Source organism: Anolis carolinensis, chromosome X (genome assembly GCF_035594765.1).
Source record: "Anolis carolinensis isolate JA03-04 chromosome X, rAnoCar3.1.pri, whole genome shotgun sequence".
Lineage (NCBI taxonomy): Eukaryota > Metazoa > Chordata > Lepidosauria > Squamata > Dactyloidae > Anolis > Anolis carolinensis.
The window spans coordinates 5,638,993-5,658,385 of NC_085847.1; the positions used below are offsets into that span (position 1 = coordinate 5,638,993).

Consider the following 19,393-nt stretch of genomic DNA (forward strand, 5'->3'; position numbering starts at 1 on the left):
CTGGGAGATATGTGAACATATTATATGATTTATTATAACATTTTCATTTTTTTGGTTTTATATTCTTTTGGGGGGTTATTTTATGATCATCTTTATCTGGAGTAAAGTACGGCTTTACATATAATATTTTTACATTATTATTATTATATTGCATCATATATTGCCAAATATATATTTATTATAACATTTTACATTATATTAGGTCATGTATTGATATATTTATCATTATTAGGTGGTTTAAATATTATGATTACATTTCTTATATATATTAACATTATTATTTCCAATATATATTATAAAACATATGTTTTATTTTATTACAATTATATATATATACATTATTATTATTATTATTATTATTATTATTACATCTAATATAATATACTGTATATAATTTTGGGTTTTAAATATGTGGCGTTCCCATTATTATTATTATTATTTAATAATATCCTTTTGAGTTATTGGGAGAAAGGTGGGATACAAGTCAAATATTTGTTATGATTATATTTATTATAACAATATAATATATGTTTGTATATATGTATATAATGAATATATAATGACCCGTAAAATATATATAATAATATAATTTCTTCAAAAATAGTCCAAATAAATAAATATGTTCTTTTCTTTGGTTTTCTCACCCCAAATGAAAAAAGGCCTGGAATGATTTTGCTTTCCTGAGCAAAAGCCACGTTGTTGTTGTTTGTTTACAGAGGGGGGAAAATAAAACAGAAAAGGCCATTATGGGTGTGTTTGTGCCACTAATTTCCACCCCTTTTTTTTCCTTCTTAATTTTTAAAATTAATTACGAGCAGCCTCATCGTGGTAAGTCTCTTGGCCGCTCTGTAATATAGACAGAAATCCTAGAAAGAAACCACAAATATTTGGCATTAAAACCACAAAGGAAAAACCTGTTTTGAAAGTCAATCAAAGACCCAAAAATATGCAAAACATTTGGGAAAACAAAAGGGAAAGAAACTAACGCCACCTCCTTTAAAACATGCTTATTATTATTAATGATAATATTAATGAATTATATTTTATATTTATAAATTCATTATATATATTTATATTTCTTATTTCTTAATCCATTTCATTACTATATGATTTTTAAAATTATTATTCCATTTTATTACTATATTATTATTGTACTATTATTACCTTCAATAACTTTGTGATTATACATTTTAAAACTATTCGATTCAAAATTCTAGTATGTTTATATTTTCTTATATTTTTATTACATTTTGTCGTTATTTCTTCTGATTCTTATATTTTATTATTCTTATATTATTACTGAGTGTGTGTGTGTGTGTGTATATATATATATATATATATTATATATATAATACGTTTTATAATGGCATTATTTCCAAGTCTTTTTTAGGCTTCCAAAAGCCATTGGAAAGAGGAAGAGGAAGAAGTTCGTGCAAAAGGCTCAACGCCAGAGTTAATTAATCATTCGTTGAGTTAATTATATGTTTGATTTTTCTAAGGAAGCCCCTCCCCTTTTTATTATAATGATAAAGTTCAAGCAGAAGGACAAATTCCTCTGAAAGGAAGAAGGAAGAAGACAAGAAGGAGGAAGAAGAGAAAAAAATCAGGGGGAAATCGTATTTAATATTCAACGTCTGGAAAAAAAAGGAGAAACCTTTCTGGGTATATTACTATTACTAATTATTATTATTATTATTATTAGTATAATATATTATTAATATATTTATGATATGCATAGTCATAATGCTTATCATCCTAATATATGATTTTAATATATAATTGTACATAAAATATATATGTATGTACATTTGTTTGCATATATCTATAAATGTATACAAAATAGATACATATATATATGTGTGTGTGTGTGTATATATGTGTGTGTGTATACATTATTATATATATATATACACACACACACACATGCACACATACATCTATATATACCTGATTCAATTACAAATCAAAACTGAAGTTTTGAATCCAATGTGTAATCAATATATATATATTATATTACATTAATATTATATACACACACACATATATATATATACAATTATACCTATTACTTTATTATTCTTAGGCTATTATTTCATTTGATTACTATATTATTATTATTATTTAGATGATGATTGTATTTCATTACTAGCTGTGCCCGGCCACGTGTTGCTGTGGCAAAGTGGTGGTGGTAATGGTTAAAAATTGTTGTGTAATTTTTATTTGACGTTATTTGCAATTTTTTATTAATTTTATTGTAAGTTATATTTTTATTTATTATATTTTATTATTTTCTTGTATTATTTTTAGTTATTTTCTGTTATTATAGTATTTTATTGTTTTAATTTTTAGTGTTTTTTATTATTTTTATTGGGTTGCTAGGAGACCAAGTTGGAGGAGCTTAGCCTTCTAACTGGCAGCAATTGGATAAAAGCAGTTATTCCTCTCCCTCTAATTAGGACTTGATTTTTCTTTTCTTTTTGTTGTATCAACCTAGAGGCGTGGATGATGGGTTGTGTTGTCAAATTTCGAGGTTGGGGGGCCTGTCGTTTTGTTGTTTTGTGGGTCGCTGTGATGCCATCACTCTTTTATATATAGAGATTATTCTGAGACTATTATTACATTGGATTACTATATTCGTAATATTATTTCTTAAGACTATTTTTTTCTTAGACGATTATTATTTTCTTATTACATTGGATTACGATATTTAGATGATGAGTCCATTTGACTATTATTATTATTTCTTAGGCTATTATTACATTTGATTATTACATTATTATTTACACTAGGATTACGTTTAATTTGTATATTATTATTTCCCATGTTATTTTGATTTTTTTCCTCCTCCCGTCAATACCAGAGCGTGAGGCTCCTTTGAGGGAAAGGAGGACTTTGTCCCTTTTCAATGTGTCAACTTTGTTAAGCTTAATTAACGGGCTACTAATTAAACCAAGGCAAGTGTAAGAATTCCCTCCTGCTCTCCTCCGTAGAGAAATGAAGGTCAAACGCTGGACGGTCGGCCTCTTAACGGCTCTCCTTCTGCTCCTCTTCCTTTCCCTCGGCCTCTACTTCGGACTGCGATCCAGAACGGACGGAGCACAGACCAAAGAAAAACACGTCTACAAGAACGGTGCTGTTGCTACGGATGCTGGCCCATGCTCCGTGATTGGCCGGTCTGTAATTATGCCTATAGATAATGAGATCCAACGCATGTCTGTATATTTGTTTGTACTGCCAAGGCTCCTCCGTGGCTCGACGGATTGGGACGGAAACCTTGCAGACGTGTTTGTTGTCCTCTGACTTAAAATTACAGGGTTCCTTTGACCCACAAATCCACGCCGTTTGGGGGGGGGGGTGGCCCAAAAACCAACCAAACAGCATGTACGTTTGTGCTTTTGTTTGTTGCAAGGTGGCTCCAGTGTGGCTTGCTGGATCGAGACCAAATGTGTTTACACGTATTATGTATTCTTCAAATTAAAATACTTGCGAGTTTGGAGGGGGGAACACATCAAAGGTGATGGGAAATGGAGATATGTGTGGCTTGGATTGGTTTGTTGGTTTGTACCAAGGTGGCCCCTTTGTGGTTTGCTGGATCAGGAACAAACATTATTACAATTATTATTACAATATTTATATCCCGCCCTTCTCACCCAATAGGGGACTCAGGGTGGCTTACAACAAAACACATATAGAAAATTGTACAATGCATTGGGAATCAATTAAAAAGTTATTAAATTACATCAGACATTCATAAAAACACTTATAAAATACAGATGGGCATGTTTGAGTCTAAAAGATTGGGTCTGTCAATTGAGTTCCATGATCACATATATTTTGTATTCTCCAAATTAAACTTCTGGTGGGTTTTAAGGGGGGTAACTCACAGAGGATGATGGGAAAGGGAATCTAAACATCCAGAGATAATCTTATTTCATCATTTCCTTTAGGGACATTCTCCAAAAAGGAGGGTCCGCCGTCGATGCTGCCATTGCGGCCCTGCTTTGTACGGGGCTCATGAATCCCCATAGTATGGGCATCGGCGGAGGGGTCATCTTCACCATCTTCACCGCCGACGGTAAGCGGAGGTCATCTGTCACGCTGCTGCGTACAAGCGCTCATACGATCCCACACTTATTGTCATTTTTCCATTTGTTTCAGGGAAAGCGGAAGTCATCAACGCCCGAGAAGTGGCCCCCAAAAATGCCTCTCGGGATATGTTTGGAAATGACACACAATTGTCCCGGAAAGGTAAGACTCGTCACATTAAGATGGTTTCAATGTGAGTCTTTTAAAGTATTTAATTTTTAATTTAATATATAAAATTAATATTTTAAATTCAGTTTTTTTAAAAAAAATGTTATTTAAATGTGATTCTTTTTAAAATTTAATTTAATGTTTTTAATCTCGTATTTTGAATTGGATTTAATTACTTGTTCCTATTTTTCCTTATTAATTGAAGCTTCCCATTGACGGATAATACTAATCATCCTTATCTATTGAAGACTTTGAATTTTTATGCAATATTATTTAAATATAATTTTAAAATTCCTATCTTCCCAGGAGGGCTCTCGGTCGCCGTTCCGGGCGAAATCCGTGGTTACGCAGTGGCACATCAACGTCATGGCAGACTCCCTTGGAAGGAGTTGTTTCTTCCCAGTATCCAACTGGCCAAGGAAGGCTTTCCCATTGGGAAGGGACTGGGAGCCGCTCTGGCCTCCCGCAAAACTGCCATCGAAAGCAACCCATCGCTCTGGTGAGTCTGCACACGATGTGATCTGGACCTGCCCATTAATATTTGCTTCTCAAATTGTCAGATTTTACCATTGATATTAATTGCTTTTGAAACCTATTCCTGTCCTCCATCCTGGACCATTCTAGGATTTTTTTGTTGGGGGGGGGGGGGAATATTTTTAAAAATTAATTTTGATTTTTTTGGGGGGAATGCTAATTTTAAGGATTTATTTTGAAAATAAAACAAATCCATTTAAAAAGTAAATTTGAAAATGCTTAGCAAATGTCTGAGGAAGTCCTTCCTTTAGAAACATTGTGGAAAAAAGTCCATGTGTTCGGAAGAGTTTTGAAAAAATAGGAAATGGTTCAACATTCAAATTGTTTAGGGAAAAGAAAAATTTTTAAACTTAGGAAATGTTTGATAAATTTAATTTTGGGAGGGGAATTGGATTGATTTGAAAAAAATTGGAAAAACAGACTTTTTCGAAAACTCTTAAAAAGTTTTAAGAGTAATGTATATGAATACAGTATTTTAAAATTTTAAAAATCATTTTTTACCCAAAACTGCTGTCTGCGATGGGAGTAAGGTAGTGGTGTGTGTTGTCTCGGTCCAGTGAGGATTTCTGCCGCGGAGGGGAGGTCCTTGGCGAGAAGGAGACCCTCCGCTTGCCCAAACTGGCCCGGACGTACGAGACGCTGGCCCGCGAGGGGCCCGAGGCCTTCTACACGGGCAGTTTGGCCCAACAGGTGGTTTCCGACGTCCAGGAGGCGGGTGAGTGAGGCCAGGCTCTTGCCAAGGGGGCCCGGAGGAGCCTTTGGGAACCTTCCGGGAGCTCATGTCTTGCCTTGGATTCCAGGAGGGATCCTCTCCCTGGAGGACCTGCGGGACTACCAGGCGGTTGTGGAGGAGAACCCGCTGAAGGTGCCTCTTGGGCAGCTGGCCATGCTCAGCCCGGGAGCCCCCCTCAGCGGCGCCGTCCTGGCCCTCATCCTCAACATCCTGAAAGGTCTGCCCACGGAGGACGCCTCTCTCCCGCTTCCTGGGGGCTCCCACGGGGCCGGGGGCCCGTTCCTGACGCCGTGGCTCCTCCTCTCTCTCTCTCTCTCTCTCTCTCTCTCCCCGCAGGAGACCACTTCACCCCGGAGTCGGTGGCCACGCTGGAGGGCAAGGGCCGGACCTGCCACCGGGCCCTGGAGGCCTTCCGCTTTGCCTTTGCCAAGAGGACCCTCCTGGGAGACCCCCGCTTTGTCAACGTCACCCCGGTTTGTTTGGCACAACGCCCTAATAATCATCATCATCATAATCATAATTTGCAATGGCCTCAAAATAAAAGTGAGCGCCTATCTCATTGGTGCAGGTGATGCAGAACTTGACCTCAGAGGCGTTTGCGGAGAGCCTGCGCCTCAAGATCACCAACGTCACGCACAACATCAGCTACTACGAGCCGGAATACTACACGCCGGAAAATGCCGGGACCTCCCACGTCTCCGTCGCGGCCGCTGATGGCAGCGCCGTCTCCGCCACCAGCACCATCAACCAATAGTAGGCGCTCTGGCTTCTAGTCCCAACGTTCACCTTCAAGTTCTGGTTAGAACCCAAAACAGATTTGATCCATGTTGTGATCCCGAAACAGGGAGACACGGGTGTGTTGAGTCTGGTCCAGGCCAGCTTCCGGTGCCTCCCTGTTTGGGGCTCATGGCGTCTCCTGGATCCGTTCTGGGTTCTGGTCCAAACTCTACGGTTCATTACTGTCTCTTCTTGCCTGCCGCCCTTTCCCTTTGAGTTTTGGCTCGGACGTGCGTTCCAACGTGAGCGGGATCATCTTCAACAACGAGATGGACGACTTCAGCTCCCCGCACCTGGTCAACAGCTTTGGGGTCTCCCCCTCCGTGGCCAACTTCATCTCCCCAGGTGAGCCCCAAGGGTGGGAGTTGCAGTCCAGCCGCGAGAGCACCCGGGAACAACGCGAGGGACATCCGTTCCGGACACGGGTCCAAACTGCCTCTGGTCTCCCTCTCAGGGAAGCAGCCCTTTTCCTCCATGTGCCCGACCATCTTGGTGGACCAGGAGAACCACGTCAAGGTGGTGGTGGGTGCCTCCGGAGGGACCCAGATCACCACCGCCACGGCACTGGTGAGTCTTCCCAAAGCGGTGGGACGGGAAAGTGGGGGGGGGGGGCCATGGAGCCACTGGTGACCTCTTTTCTGGTCCTTTCCAGGTGATCCTGAACATGCTGTGGTTGGGACTGGACGTGAAGGGCGCCGTGGAGGAGCCCCGCTTCCACAACCAGCTCCTCCCGCCCCTCACCGTCTTGGAGGAGGCCGTGCCCAAGGTCGGGGGGGGGGGGGCAACAGGACACAACACTGGAGGGCCCACCGCCATTCCCGGGAATAGGGTGTGTCCACCGATTCATTTCCTTCCTTTCTGCTTAACTAGGGCCTGGAAGACGAGCTCCGGAAAAGGAAGCACGACATCACCCGAACACAACGCGGCGCCGTGGTGCAGGCCATTGTGCGGACGCAGGACGGCTGGGCCGCGGCCTCGGATTCCCGGAAAGGCGGGCACCCAGCCGGATATTGAGGCTTCCCCGCCTCTTGTCGGAAAGGACCCTGGCACCCGCCAGGGAACAGCGTGCTTTTGGCAAACGGGAGCCACCCTCCGGTATCCCAAATTTCCCCAAAAGAGGAGCCATTCACCCCCAACTCGCTGGCACAGAATCAAGGCCCGGCTCTTTAGGACTTCCAGACTCACAAGGGCCAACAATGGCCCTCTCCCCCAAGACCCAAACCGGGCCCTCGTTTTGCATCTCATGGATGCCCCATTTTGACGAGTCGTATGGGAAATTGATTTTGGACCCATCCATAAGGAACATATTCAACGGCAAATGCGGGCAATTTTTTCATCCCTGTTTTGCATCTGATTTGCATATAAACAATACAGGCATCTCATTTGCATATAATCAATATGCTGTATTTTACGAGTCTTATTGGAAAAGGATTTCAGGCTCGTAAGGTACAAATGCTCTGGGAACTCTGACATCCAATGATAAAGTTATAACACCATGATAAAAATGAGCATTGCCATGGATTAATTCACATTTCAGGAAGAAACTGGGCTCCAGGACAGAAGTAGAATTTGTGAATATATTTATATAGAATTCTCTTTGCAATACCATATATGTCTCTAGATGTATCGATATTTTTTCAATCAGTAACAATCACATTATTCCCGGTAAGAAGAGGCTGCTCATTTACATAAAAGTGCAACGCAACACAACACAACAAGGAGACACGGCTTGCTGTGGCCTGAATTCACAGTGCGGCCAGTCCAAGGACACGTCAGCCCAAGGCTGCAATAGGATCACGGAGGAGCTACCGAGGACCTTTTCTCAGCATAGCCCCCCCCCCCCCAAAACTAGAAAGCCCAAGGCCCCCTTCAAGGGCTGCTGTTCTGCTCTGGTCCCATGGAAACAACAACTCCCTTTAAGTTCCCTTTAAGGCAGAGCCAGGCGACACATTGGCTGGACAACAAACCCTCTGGCTTATTCCCACCCAAACTACACATCCCAAGGTCCCCTTTAAGGCACGCAGCCACTCACACATAGTCCCACCCAAACTACACATCCCAAGGTCCATTTAAGGCTCGATTGCTGGCTCATTTTGGCAAAAGAAAACACATACACTCTCGGGTCTTCCCATCCAAACTATAAATCCCATGGTCCCTTTTTCAGAAGGCACAGATCTGAACGATGAATCTCTCCAAATGGAGGTCATGGTCTGCCTTTGGCATGTGCTTTGTCCCCGCTTGCCCATTTCTAGGATCTGGGGGGTCCTCCTAAGTCACGAGGACGCAAGCTCAGTATCCGGAAGCCTCTCCGTTCTTCCGGCGGTCGGAGTAGGGGAAGAGGCAGGGGCCGTCCCGGGAGATGCCTTGCACCACGTTCAGCATGAGAGGCCTGACGCTGACGTTGTGGCCCTTGGCCCCCAGGAGAGAGAGGGTGCCCTGGGGCGGAAAGAAAAGAAGCCGGGCTGGAAGGCGGGGCTGGGCAGAGCTCATGGGCATATGTTGGCATGCCTTGCCCGGTCCTCATACAGCCTCCCGTCAATGAAATGTACAATTAAATGACGCTTAAAAGTATCATTAAAATTGCAAGTTCAAATGACATAAAAATAAATTAAAATTAAATCCTACTTCAAATGAGACCAAAATGAAATTAAAATTAATTGCATTACAATAAAAAATTTAAAAGCATATCTGATTTGCATACATTTTGCATAAATTTCCTTATACTAATGAAGGGCTGACCTGGTCAAGGTTTGGCTCCACTTTGATAGGGAAAAAACCGTTTTCCGATCTCATTTGCATATTTTTGCACCCATTTCCCGTCCTGATTCTGTCTCACCTGATCAAAGGTGGACTCCACGCGGATGGCGTTGTTCTTTGTGTCGGCGTACAGGATGGGTGCCTCGATGGCCGCGTCCAGCTCCTCCCCCAGCCATAACGTGTTGGCAATGGCCTCCAAAGAAAAAAAGCAAAATCAGAATCACTTCCTGGAGAATCAATCCGCTCGGATTCACTGAAGAGACGGATCGAAGGGGTGACTGTACCTGGACGACGGCGGGAATGATGAGCGTCCCTCCCGACCCGCCGATGGTTAACACGGCCTCCCGGCCTTTGGAGAGAAGGACGGACGGGACCATCGAGGACGGAGGCATCTCGCCTGGATTGGGACCCACACAAGAGGGATTTCATGGCATCTCCAGAAATTACATCTGGATTTTTTTTTGATCCCAATAATTGAGGGTCCAACTATCTCAATCGACACTTTGACTAAATTGCACATAGTCAACAAATGCTATTATTTTCCAGCAAAAAAAACACGCACACACACACACACAAAGTGAATAAAATTTAAATTAAATTCTAATTTCATTAAAATGAATTATTATTATTATTATTTTATTTTTGTACCCCGCCACCATCTCCCCAGAGGGACTCGGGGCGGCTTACAGATATAAAACCAGCATACAGTATACAACATACAGTAATATCAAATACAAAAACACACAGATAAATTTAAAAGGCATTAAAAATCATTATAAAACACATGAAAATCATATTACATATGATTCCATTGAAATGAATAATAATCCCATTAAAATGAATCTTCGTTCCGTTAAAATAAATTTAAAGGAAATGTAAATTTAAATTAAAATAAAGAAGTGAAAATGCGAGTAAGTAAAATAGAATATACTGTAATGAGAATATTTATATTATATTATATTATAATGAGAATTACCAGGAGAGATTTTCCGCTGGGATTGCTTCATGCAAAAATCAGCCATTTCGTTGTTGAGGATGATGCCCGTCTGCGCCGAGTAAACCATCGAACCAAAGCTACGCAGGGGAGAAAAATAGGGGCAGCAATATGTAAATGTATGCAAATGAGGTGGCCGTGGATAGAGAGGGGCCAGGCCTCCAAGGGGAGGGGTTAGCTGTTATATGTTGATTTGGAAGGGAGACACCGTCCGATCCCTCCTGACAGATGGCCATCCATGAATTCTCATATCGACTCATTCCTTTCCACGAAGGAACTCACGGGTGGTTGATGGTGCTGGTGGCGGAGGCGGCGTTGCCCTCTTGGTCCACGGCGGCCACGTGGGACGTCCCAAAGGGCCCCGATCGGGGCAAGTTTGCCTTTGCATAATGCGCCAAAGGGTGGTCTCCCCGTGCGTCGATCCGTTTCCGCACCTCATGGGCAAAGCGGTCCGAGATCAATTCCTCCAAGACATCCTGCCAAAGAAAAATACAAAATTAATCCAAATATGTTTGTTGGTTTGTACCTCAAAAACCCCTACGTGGTGTGAGTGGATCGGGACCAAAATGTGTCTGATATATCTGTTATTCTCCCACTTAAATTTAGTGGGGTCTTTCAAGTCTGAAACCCACCCCATTTTAGAACAAGGACCCTAAAAACAAATACATGGCCTGTACCCCAAAAGGCCCTATGTGGTGTGAATGAATCGGGACCACAAAGTGTCCGATATATCCATTATTCCCCCACTTAAATTTATTGGGGAATTTCCAAGTGTGAAACCCACCCAGTTTTGGAGCAAATGCCCCAAAAGTGAAAATTAGGATCAGAAAGGATGAGCTGCAGTGCCCAGATTCAGCCACAAGAGGGCCAAAGATTGATAGGAAGGATTGTCAATGAGATTCACGAACCTCGGTGATATTGGAAAAATCCGGATCGTCGAGTTTTACTTTCTGTCCGTTGGCAAACTTCAGAGCCTCCGCGATATAATGATAGGCCTCGGCTTTCTTCGTGTCTTTGGTGAAATTAAACTCTAACATAAATAAATAAAATTAATATATATTTAAATTAAAATTAGGAATGATGACAATTAAAATGTCAAATATTAGCATTATTAAACATTACTTTAAAATATTGAAACATTACATTAAAAAGGACATGAGAATAATTTTTTATTTACTCATTACCTTTGAGGATGTTGAGGATGAAGAACAGGATGGGACCGGCGGCGGGTCGAGGGGCGGAATAAATGGAATATTCCTTCAGTTCGGACTTGATGGCGTCTCGGACGCTCACGTTGTAATTCCGGAGGTCCTCCAGGGTCAAGTTCCCACCTTAAAATTAGAAAAAATGGGTAAAAAATGGCAAAATTAACAACCTGAATGCGCTTATTTAAACGGGGAAAAATTAAATGAGGAGGATGCTTTGACAGTTCCGTGCCATTTTTTATTTCAAAATTTGGGCCCGTTCCTTTGGAGAGGCCTAGGCATCCCTTTGGGGATGACCAAATTTCCCTTTTAGATCTATTTGCGTTGTTCAAAAAACTTCATTTGTTGATTTAATACGGGAAAAACAAAATCGAGGAGGAAGATGACAGAGTTCTGCGCTGGTTTTGTAACAATGTCTACATTTTTAGCCTAAAAATGACTGTTTTTCCCCCAATTTATTTTAAAAGTAGGATTCACCTTCTTTCTGAACATCCTGAACCATCTTCTTTGCCGTTTCCCCCAAATAAAACTCGTCAGCGCCATTTTCGGCCACTGCTTGAAGCGTCCGTATTAAAGAAGGCCATCGAAGGAGGTCTCCGGAACCCAGAAAGTTTCCCCTTTCATCAACGAAGAGTTTCCTTTAATTAGAATTTGAAAAAATTAAAAGATGTATGAATGAGGAGCAAAAAAACACAAAATGAGGAGGAGGATGAAACGGTTCCGTGCCAGTTTTTGGAAAAAAAAATTATTTTTTTTACCGTAAAGAGGAGCGTTCCAAAGCTGAATGCAATGCTGTGTGGTTCAAGAACCGGTTCAGGACACTTGAGATCCGGGTTCCAGAGCGGAGGATCTGGATGGTGGGTTCAAAGAGTGCCTTCCAAGGGAGTTTCCCATAGCGCCGGTGGGCTTCTTGATAGCCTCTCAGTTCCCCAGGAACAGCCACCCATTGAGGCCCTGAGACAGGTCAGAGGAACAACAAGAATAATCATAGAATACAATAAAATAATAGCAATAATTTAGTATAATAATAATAATACCATATTTTGCTATAATAATAATATATGGAATCCACTCCAGATTTTAGTCTGAACTTTAATAGTAACAAAAACTATTGGTGCCAATAGATCCATCTCTATCTCTATCTGCCAATCCGTTCTGAATTTTAGTCTGAAGTGCATGTAATTAATATTGATTAATACAAACTAATTAATTACCTGGTAACAGCCCATCATGGCATTGATTTAATAAATTCTGGGGGAAATTCTGAGGGGCACGCTCCCGAGCATTGATCACCTTTACATCTCCTGAAAAAGAATAATTAGTATTAATTAATTAGCATTAATATTGACTTTATTATTCATATATATGCACACACACATATACTGCATATATGTTATAAAGATTTTATATGTATGTATGGGTCTAAAGGTGTATCTGCCCCAGTTTCTAGTCTGAACTAAATATATATATATATTAATAACATTTTATTTATTCTGTATTATTACTCCTATTAGTATTATTATCATTTCTGTCTCTCTCTTTCTTGGGGTCAGGTGAGGTGACCGGGGACTATACATTCCTATATATATTGAAATGATTGGAAGCATTATTGATAGGATGGGAATCCTCCCCGAAGCAGTTCGGAGGAGAATCCGGAGCGGATGCAATGGAGTGGGCTGGGGGCCGGCCTACCTTTCTGGGCGTCGTAAATGGTGAAGATGACCCCTCCGCCGAGGCCCATGCTTTGCGGGTTCAAGACTGAAGTGCAGACCAAGGACCCAATGGCCCCGTCCACCGCTGACCCTCCGGCCCTCAGCAAATCCCTGGGGAATAATCGTAATATTAATAAGAATAATAGAAAATAATAATAATTGATAATAGAACAATAATAGAAAATAATACTAATAAGACTAGAATATAATACTAGAAAATAATGACATAAGCATAGAAAACAATAATATAATAATACTAGAAACTAATAATAAAATAATAATAGGAAAAAGTACTATTAAGACTGGAATATAATACTAGAAAATAATGACATAAGTATAGAAAATATCAGTAACATAATATAATACAATAATACTAGAAACTAATAATAGAAACTAATAAGAGAATAATAATATCATAGAAATATCATTGTATGTGATGTTTTTGTTTTATATTTTATCATTGCTTGTATTTTGATTTTGCTGTAAGCTGCCCCGAGTCCCCTTTGGGGGAGATGGAGGCGGGATATAAATAAACTTATTATTATTATTATTATTATTATTATTATTATTATTATTATTATTATTATTATTATTATTATGTGACACTCCTGATACTTTCTTTGGCCCAGTTCCTTTTAGGAGCCAACCCAGGATTTTATCAAAGTATGTCCATTTTATGTGACCTTATTAGTTTTATTATTTGTTTTATTGTTGATTGATTTGTTTTATTGTTGAGTTTTTTACATAAAAATAATAGTAGAAATACTGACCTACTATAATTCTAGAAAATACTAATAATGGAAAATGATACTAGAATCGAATAGAATAACACTAGAAAACAATCCTATAATAGTACTTGATAACAGAATAATAGAAAAATATTAATAGTAATAATGATAGAAAAAAAAAAGAGGAGCTAATGAGGCCTGGTTTCCCGTGAGCGAGCGGGCGGAGGGGTATCAAGGAGAAGCAGAAGGTGATCTTTTTGGGCCAGGCTTGGGGCGTGGGGCGGCCTATCTCGGGGTGCAGGCGTGTCCCTCTCGGGTTCCCGGGGTGGGCTGGCCCACGGTCCAGAGTTCGCCTGGGCCCCACCCAAGGAGGGCATTCTTGTCTCTCGAGAAGATAACCAAGGGGATTAAGGGCCCTGGATGGTCGGCCAAGGGAAGAAACAACAAGAGCCAATGATCTGGCCTCTTCACTCTTGTTTCGCAAGAAGGAAAACGCTGGGCCAAAACTGAGCTCCCATAAGGCTCCAATAGGAGTGTTGTTATTATTAGTATTATTATTGTATGACACAGCAAACAAGATCGATATGCTGGATTTCGTATCACAAAATCACAAGTCGAATACTTCCCAAGCGTCTAGGACTGTGTGATGTATTATTATTATTATTATTATTATTATTATTATTATTATTATTATTATTTTATTGTATGACACAGCAAACAAGATAGACATGCTGGATTTCGTATCACAAAATCACAAGTCAAACACTTCCCGAGTGTCTAGGACTGTGTGATGTATATTATTATTATTATTATTATTATTATTATTATTATTATTATTATTATTATTATGACACAGCAAACAAGATAGATATGCTGGATTTCGTACCACAAAATCACAAGTCATACACTTCCCAGGTGTTTAGGACTGTGTGATGTATATTATTATCAACACAATGATGTTGTATGGCACAGCAAACAAGATGGATATGCTGGATTTCGTTTCGCAAAACCACAAGTCGAACACTTCCCAAGTGTCTAGGACTGTGTGATGTATTTTCGGATGATGTGTGCAGATCCCAGTAGGGTGGCCTTTTGCAGTTGGCAAATGTGTCTAGGACTGTGTGATGTATATTATTATTATTATTATTATTATTATTATTATTATTATTATTATTATTATTTTATTATGACACAGCAAACAAGATGGATATGCTGGATTTCGTATCACAAAATCACAAGTCGAACACTTTCCAAGTGTCTAGGACTGTGTCATGTATTTTCAGATTATTATTATTATTGATCCATTATTGCTTATTCATCGGCTCTTGGTCTATAGGTTTCGCAATAAGAAGATGGGAACATAGGCCGGAATGAAGGTCTCATAGAACTACGAAAGGGGACGTTATTGATCAGCTATTGATTGGTTATTGATGTAGGATGCCTGCCATAGACGTGGGCGAAACGTCAGGAGAGCATGCTTCTCGAACATGGCCGGACAGCCCGGAAAACACACAACCCTATTGATGGATAGGTTCGACTCAGCTGCCATTCTATGAAATGTAGGCCAAAATGGAATCCCTAGAGGTCCCATATAACCCAGGAGGGGGAGTTATTGATTATTGATCAGTGATTGATTGGTACATGGATGGGCCTGACTGACCTTCCAATCTTTTGCAATACGAAGGACCCTGGAGGCCACCGTGGAGTTTCCATAGAGATCTGACAGAGGATGCTACTGATCAATGATTATTATTAATTAGTTATTGATGGATCAACGGGTCCAGCTTTGGGAGAAGAAAGTCTCCTTTGCAATAAGAAGGAAAATACAGGCTGAAGAGGAACCACTGCAACCCAATAGGGGATATTATTGATCAAATATTGGCTATTGATTGATGGGTGGGTAACCGCCTGAACTCCCACTCTTTTGCAATAAGGAAAAATAAACTGTAGTCCCAACTGGCTCTCCCATAGAGCTCCAGTTGGGAATTATTGATCAATTATTGGTTGTCAATTGGTTATTGATTGATGGATCCAAGTAGCTTTCCAATGTGGAAGTGTTGCAAAATGTCAGCCCCATAGAGCTCCAATAGGAGTTATTGATTAATGATTGATTATTGGTTATGGATTGGTTATTGATGAGGCTCACCTTCCAACCTGGGAGCAGGTCCTTGTGTCGGCAGCGACGGCGGCCGATGCGTATCTTGGCGGGAGGCAATGGTGGGGCCCATCTCTTCGGGTCAAGAGGACGGTCAAGAGGACCCCCAGGGCCACCGAGAGAACTAGAAATCCCAGGCAGAAGAAGGGGGCCAGGCGCCGGCCGGGAAGGGGCATCTCGGAGGAAAGGGTGGCGAAGACAAGAGGAAGAAGAGAAGGAAGAAGACAGGGAAGGAAGGAGAGAAAAGAGGAAGAAGAGGGGAAGGTGGGAGAGGAGAGAAGGATCAAGAGAAGAGGAGGAAGAAGGAGAATGTATGGGAGGGAAGAAGGAAAAGAGAAGGAACACAAGGAAGGAAAGAAGAAGGAAAGGGAAGAAAGGAACGAAGAGAAGGAGGGAAAGAAGAAGGAAAGTTGAGAGAGGAAAGTCAGAAAAGCAAAGGAAGGAGGAGGAGAAGAACAGAATGTGAAAAAGGAGGTCAAACCTCTCCTCAAACCTGAGTCTGGCGAGGGCAGCTTGATCCCCTTCGTTCTGCCAAAAAGGAAAGAAGGAATGAACCAAAGGATGAAAGAGAGAAGGAGGAGGAGGAGGAGGGAAGGAAAAGTCTTATCTGCTGGAAACCGATTGGAAGAGCAGAACCGGAGGGAGGCCTCCTCCTTCCCTTCTTCTTGCAAAATTGGAGATCACACACACACACATATAGTCTTTTTCTCCATCTGTTCTTCTTCTTTTCCTTCATTGTTTACCCGACTTCTGGATTTATTTATCTTGAAGGAAGCTGTGAGAGATTTCGACACAGCAGGGGAATTTGACATCCCAAGTCTCAGGAGTAGGCTTTCATTTTATTATTAATATATACACACATACTAATATTATTATTGTATTGTTGAAGGCTTTCATGGCCGGAATCACTGGGCTGCTGTGAGTCTTTCGGGCTGTATGGCCAACTTCTGGAACATGGCCATACAGCCCAAAAGACTCACAGCAACCTATTATTATTATTATTATTATTATTATTAAATTATTATTACTATTCTTACTATTCTTCTGGCTCTCCTGCTCCTTTTCATGCCTTCCTACCTTAAAGGCAGGATCAAATTCTTGGCCCCTTTTTCTGGGAAAATCATGGCTTCTTTCCCAACATTTGTTGATCTTTCCCTTTGTTTCCTGCAGAGACTTGGATAGTTAGTCTCCCATTTAATTAAAGCTTCGAAGAAGTTCGTCTGAGGATAATAGACCAGGAAGAGAGCGAGATTCCAGAGATAGATCAACCCCGCTGGCCTCGTTCCCAACAGACCTCCCAACCTCTGAGGATGCCTGCCATAGATGTGGGTGAAACATCAGGAGAGAATGCTTCTGGAACATGGCCAGTCAGCCCAGAAAACTCACAGCAACCCAAAGTTCATAAATATATACATCACTTGTCTCGTTCCCAACAGACCTCACAACCTCTGAGGATGCCTGCTGTAGATGTGGGTGAAACGTCAGGAGAAAGTGCTGCTTCTGGGACATGGCCAGTCAGCCTGGAAAACTCACCGCAAGCCAGCGATTCCGGCCACGAAAGCCTTCCTTCAATGACACAATAAAAAGAATAGTAATAATAATGGGAATTTCTATACTATTTATAATAATATAAATATATTGATATTATTATATTTATTAATATATTTGTTAATAATAATACAAATTATTAGAAGAAGTTATAACAAGAACATAACATGATAATAATAGGATACAAGTCCACATTTACAGTTTCATTTATATATATATATATATACACACACACACATATATATATACAGATATATATATATATATATATATATACACACACACATACTAGCTGTGCCCGGCCACGCGTTGCTGTGGCAAAGTGGTGGTGGTATTGGTTAAAAATTGTTGTGTAATTTTTATTTGACGTTATTTGTATTTTTTTAATTAATTTATTGTAAGTTATTTTTTATTTAATATATTTTATTATTTTCTTGTATTATTTTTAGTTATTTTCTGTTATTATAGTATTTTATTGTATATTTTTTTTTAGCGTTTTTAATTATTTTTTAGTGTTTTTTATTATTTTTTATTGGGTTGCTAGGAGACCAAGTTGGAGGAGCTTAGCCTTCTAACTGGCAGCAATTGGATAAAAGCAATTATTCCTCTCTCTCTCTAATTAGGACTTTATTTTTCTTTTCTTTTTGTTGTATCAATCTAGAGGCGTGGATGATGGGTTGTGTTGTCAAATTTCGAGGTTGGGGGGCCTGTCGTTTTGTTGTTTTGTGGGTCGCCATGATGCCATCACTCTTTTATATATAGAGATATATATATATACACACACACATATATATACACACATACATACATATACATATTAGACAAAGATGGAAGGGAAAAGGAGGGTTTCACACCCTTTTTCCTGGAAATGGTGATGAAGAAAAACTTGGTTTTGACAGGAAAATGAGTGGCGGTGATGCAAAGGAGGAGGAACTTGGACCCAAACGCGGAGGGGGGGGGGGATTTGGGCCAAAGGTTCCTGGCCAGAGAAATCCTCTTTTTTTCAAAAGCTGCTTATTGGAAAATCTAGGAAAAAGGCCAAAGAACATTCCGGAAAAGGAGCCAAAGCAAACATCTTGTTTTCCCAAGAAATGCAAACATAAGACTTCTTGAGAGGGAATTTCCAGGCCTTCCAATGTAGTCAGTGGGCATCCTGGCTGGGTTTGGGGGTGACTGACCTTGGAGCCTGCTTCCTGCCTCGGGGGCTCAAATGTGACCCATCTTGAGTCCCACTGGATGGCCTCACAGCCTCAAAGCCTGCCTGCTTCCTCCCTCGGGGGCTCAAATGTGACCCAAGGAAGTCAATAAACCAAGTACGGAGGAAGTGTTGGCAGTGAGTCTATGTGATTTCCTAAAGCCTGTGAATATACAAGATTTCTGGGGGTTCCTTTTTTTTGGAGGCAAGGAGGGTTTCCCAACTTGACTCCCATTGAATGGCCTTGCAATGCCAAAACCTGGCTGCTTCATGCCTCGGGGAATCCTCACTAGGCCACCATTTAGGACTACGCCACAGCAATGCATGACCAGGAACAGCTAGTTAATATAATAATATTTATATTTTTATAGATTTATATCATATATGTAATATGTACCTTGTAATATATAGTATTTTAAAATAACATTGATCTAAATTACAATGATCTCTATCACATAGTTATTATTGGTGTGAGATTTCCTACATGACAATATAGGAAATCTACTATACTATTCTATATAATGGATATATTCTAGATATTTATTCTATTTTATAATATAACATTTATTACTATATAGATATCAATAACATATATATTATCTTTAAAATGTATCTTTATAATACAGAATCAATATAATTTAGGTCAAAGTAGATATGTTTTTAAACTACGTACAACTGAATTAATATATATTCAAATTACATATAAGAATATTATTATTGTATGTCAAAATGTGTGTCTGTAGAAATGATGTAATATATGTTAAAGGATGTAATATATATAGATAGATAGATATGTATATA

At 40.2% G+C, this 19,393-nt stretch overlaps 2 protein-coding genes across 3 annotated transcripts; one reads left to right on the forward strand and one right to left on the reverse strand.

Annotated features, from left to right (window-relative positions):
- The first annotated feature begins 479 nt into the window (after window positions 1-479).
- On the forward strand, window positions 480-7,695 carry ggt1 (gamma-glutamyltransferase 1). Its single transcript, XM_003229473.4, has 13 exons — window positions 480-1,662; window positions 2,991-3,173; window positions 3,948-4,075; window positions 4,159-4,248; window positions 4,561-4,753; window positions 5,346-5,503; window positions 5,589-5,738; window positions 5,858-5,994; window positions 6,090-6,274; window positions 6,516-6,643; window positions 6,753-6,865; window positions 6,951-7,064; window positions 7,169-7,695. The coding sequence occupies exons 2-13, from the start codon at window positions 2,995-2,997 to the stop codon at window positions 7,310-7,312; spliced, it is 1,719 nt and encodes a 572-aa protein (XP_003229521.1). The 5' UTR covers window positions 480-1,662; window positions 2,991-2,994; the 3' UTR covers window positions 7,313-7,695.
- Window positions 7,696-7,861: 166 nt separating this feature from the next.
- On the reverse strand, window positions 7,862-16,653 carry ggt5 (gamma-glutamyltransferase 5). Of its 2 annotated transcripts, none has more exons than XM_003229479.4 (12): window positions 15,841-16,646; window positions 12,947-13,077; window positions 12,469-12,558; window positions 12,013-12,208; window positions 11,732-11,892; window positions 11,234-11,380; window positions 10,958-11,079; window positions 10,332-10,525; window positions 10,032-10,129; window positions 9,340-9,452; window positions 9,135-9,248; window positions 7,862-8,734 (listed from the first exon to the last, which is right to left on the reverse strand). In XM_003229479.4, the coding sequence occupies exons 1-12, from the start codon at window positions 16,023-16,025 to the stop codon at window positions 8,588-8,590; spliced, it is 1,698 nt and encodes a 565-aa protein (XP_003229527.3). In that variant the 5' UTR covers window positions 16,026-16,646; the 3' UTR covers window positions 7,862-8,587. The 2 variants fall into 2 exon arrangements, with proteins under 2 accessions (XP_003229527.3, XP_062814560.1); XM_062958490.1 differs by having other exon boundaries at window positions 8,645-8,734; window positions 9,038-9,248; window positions 15,841-16,653.
- Between the last annotated feature and the right edge of the window lie 2,740 nt (window positions 16,654-19,393).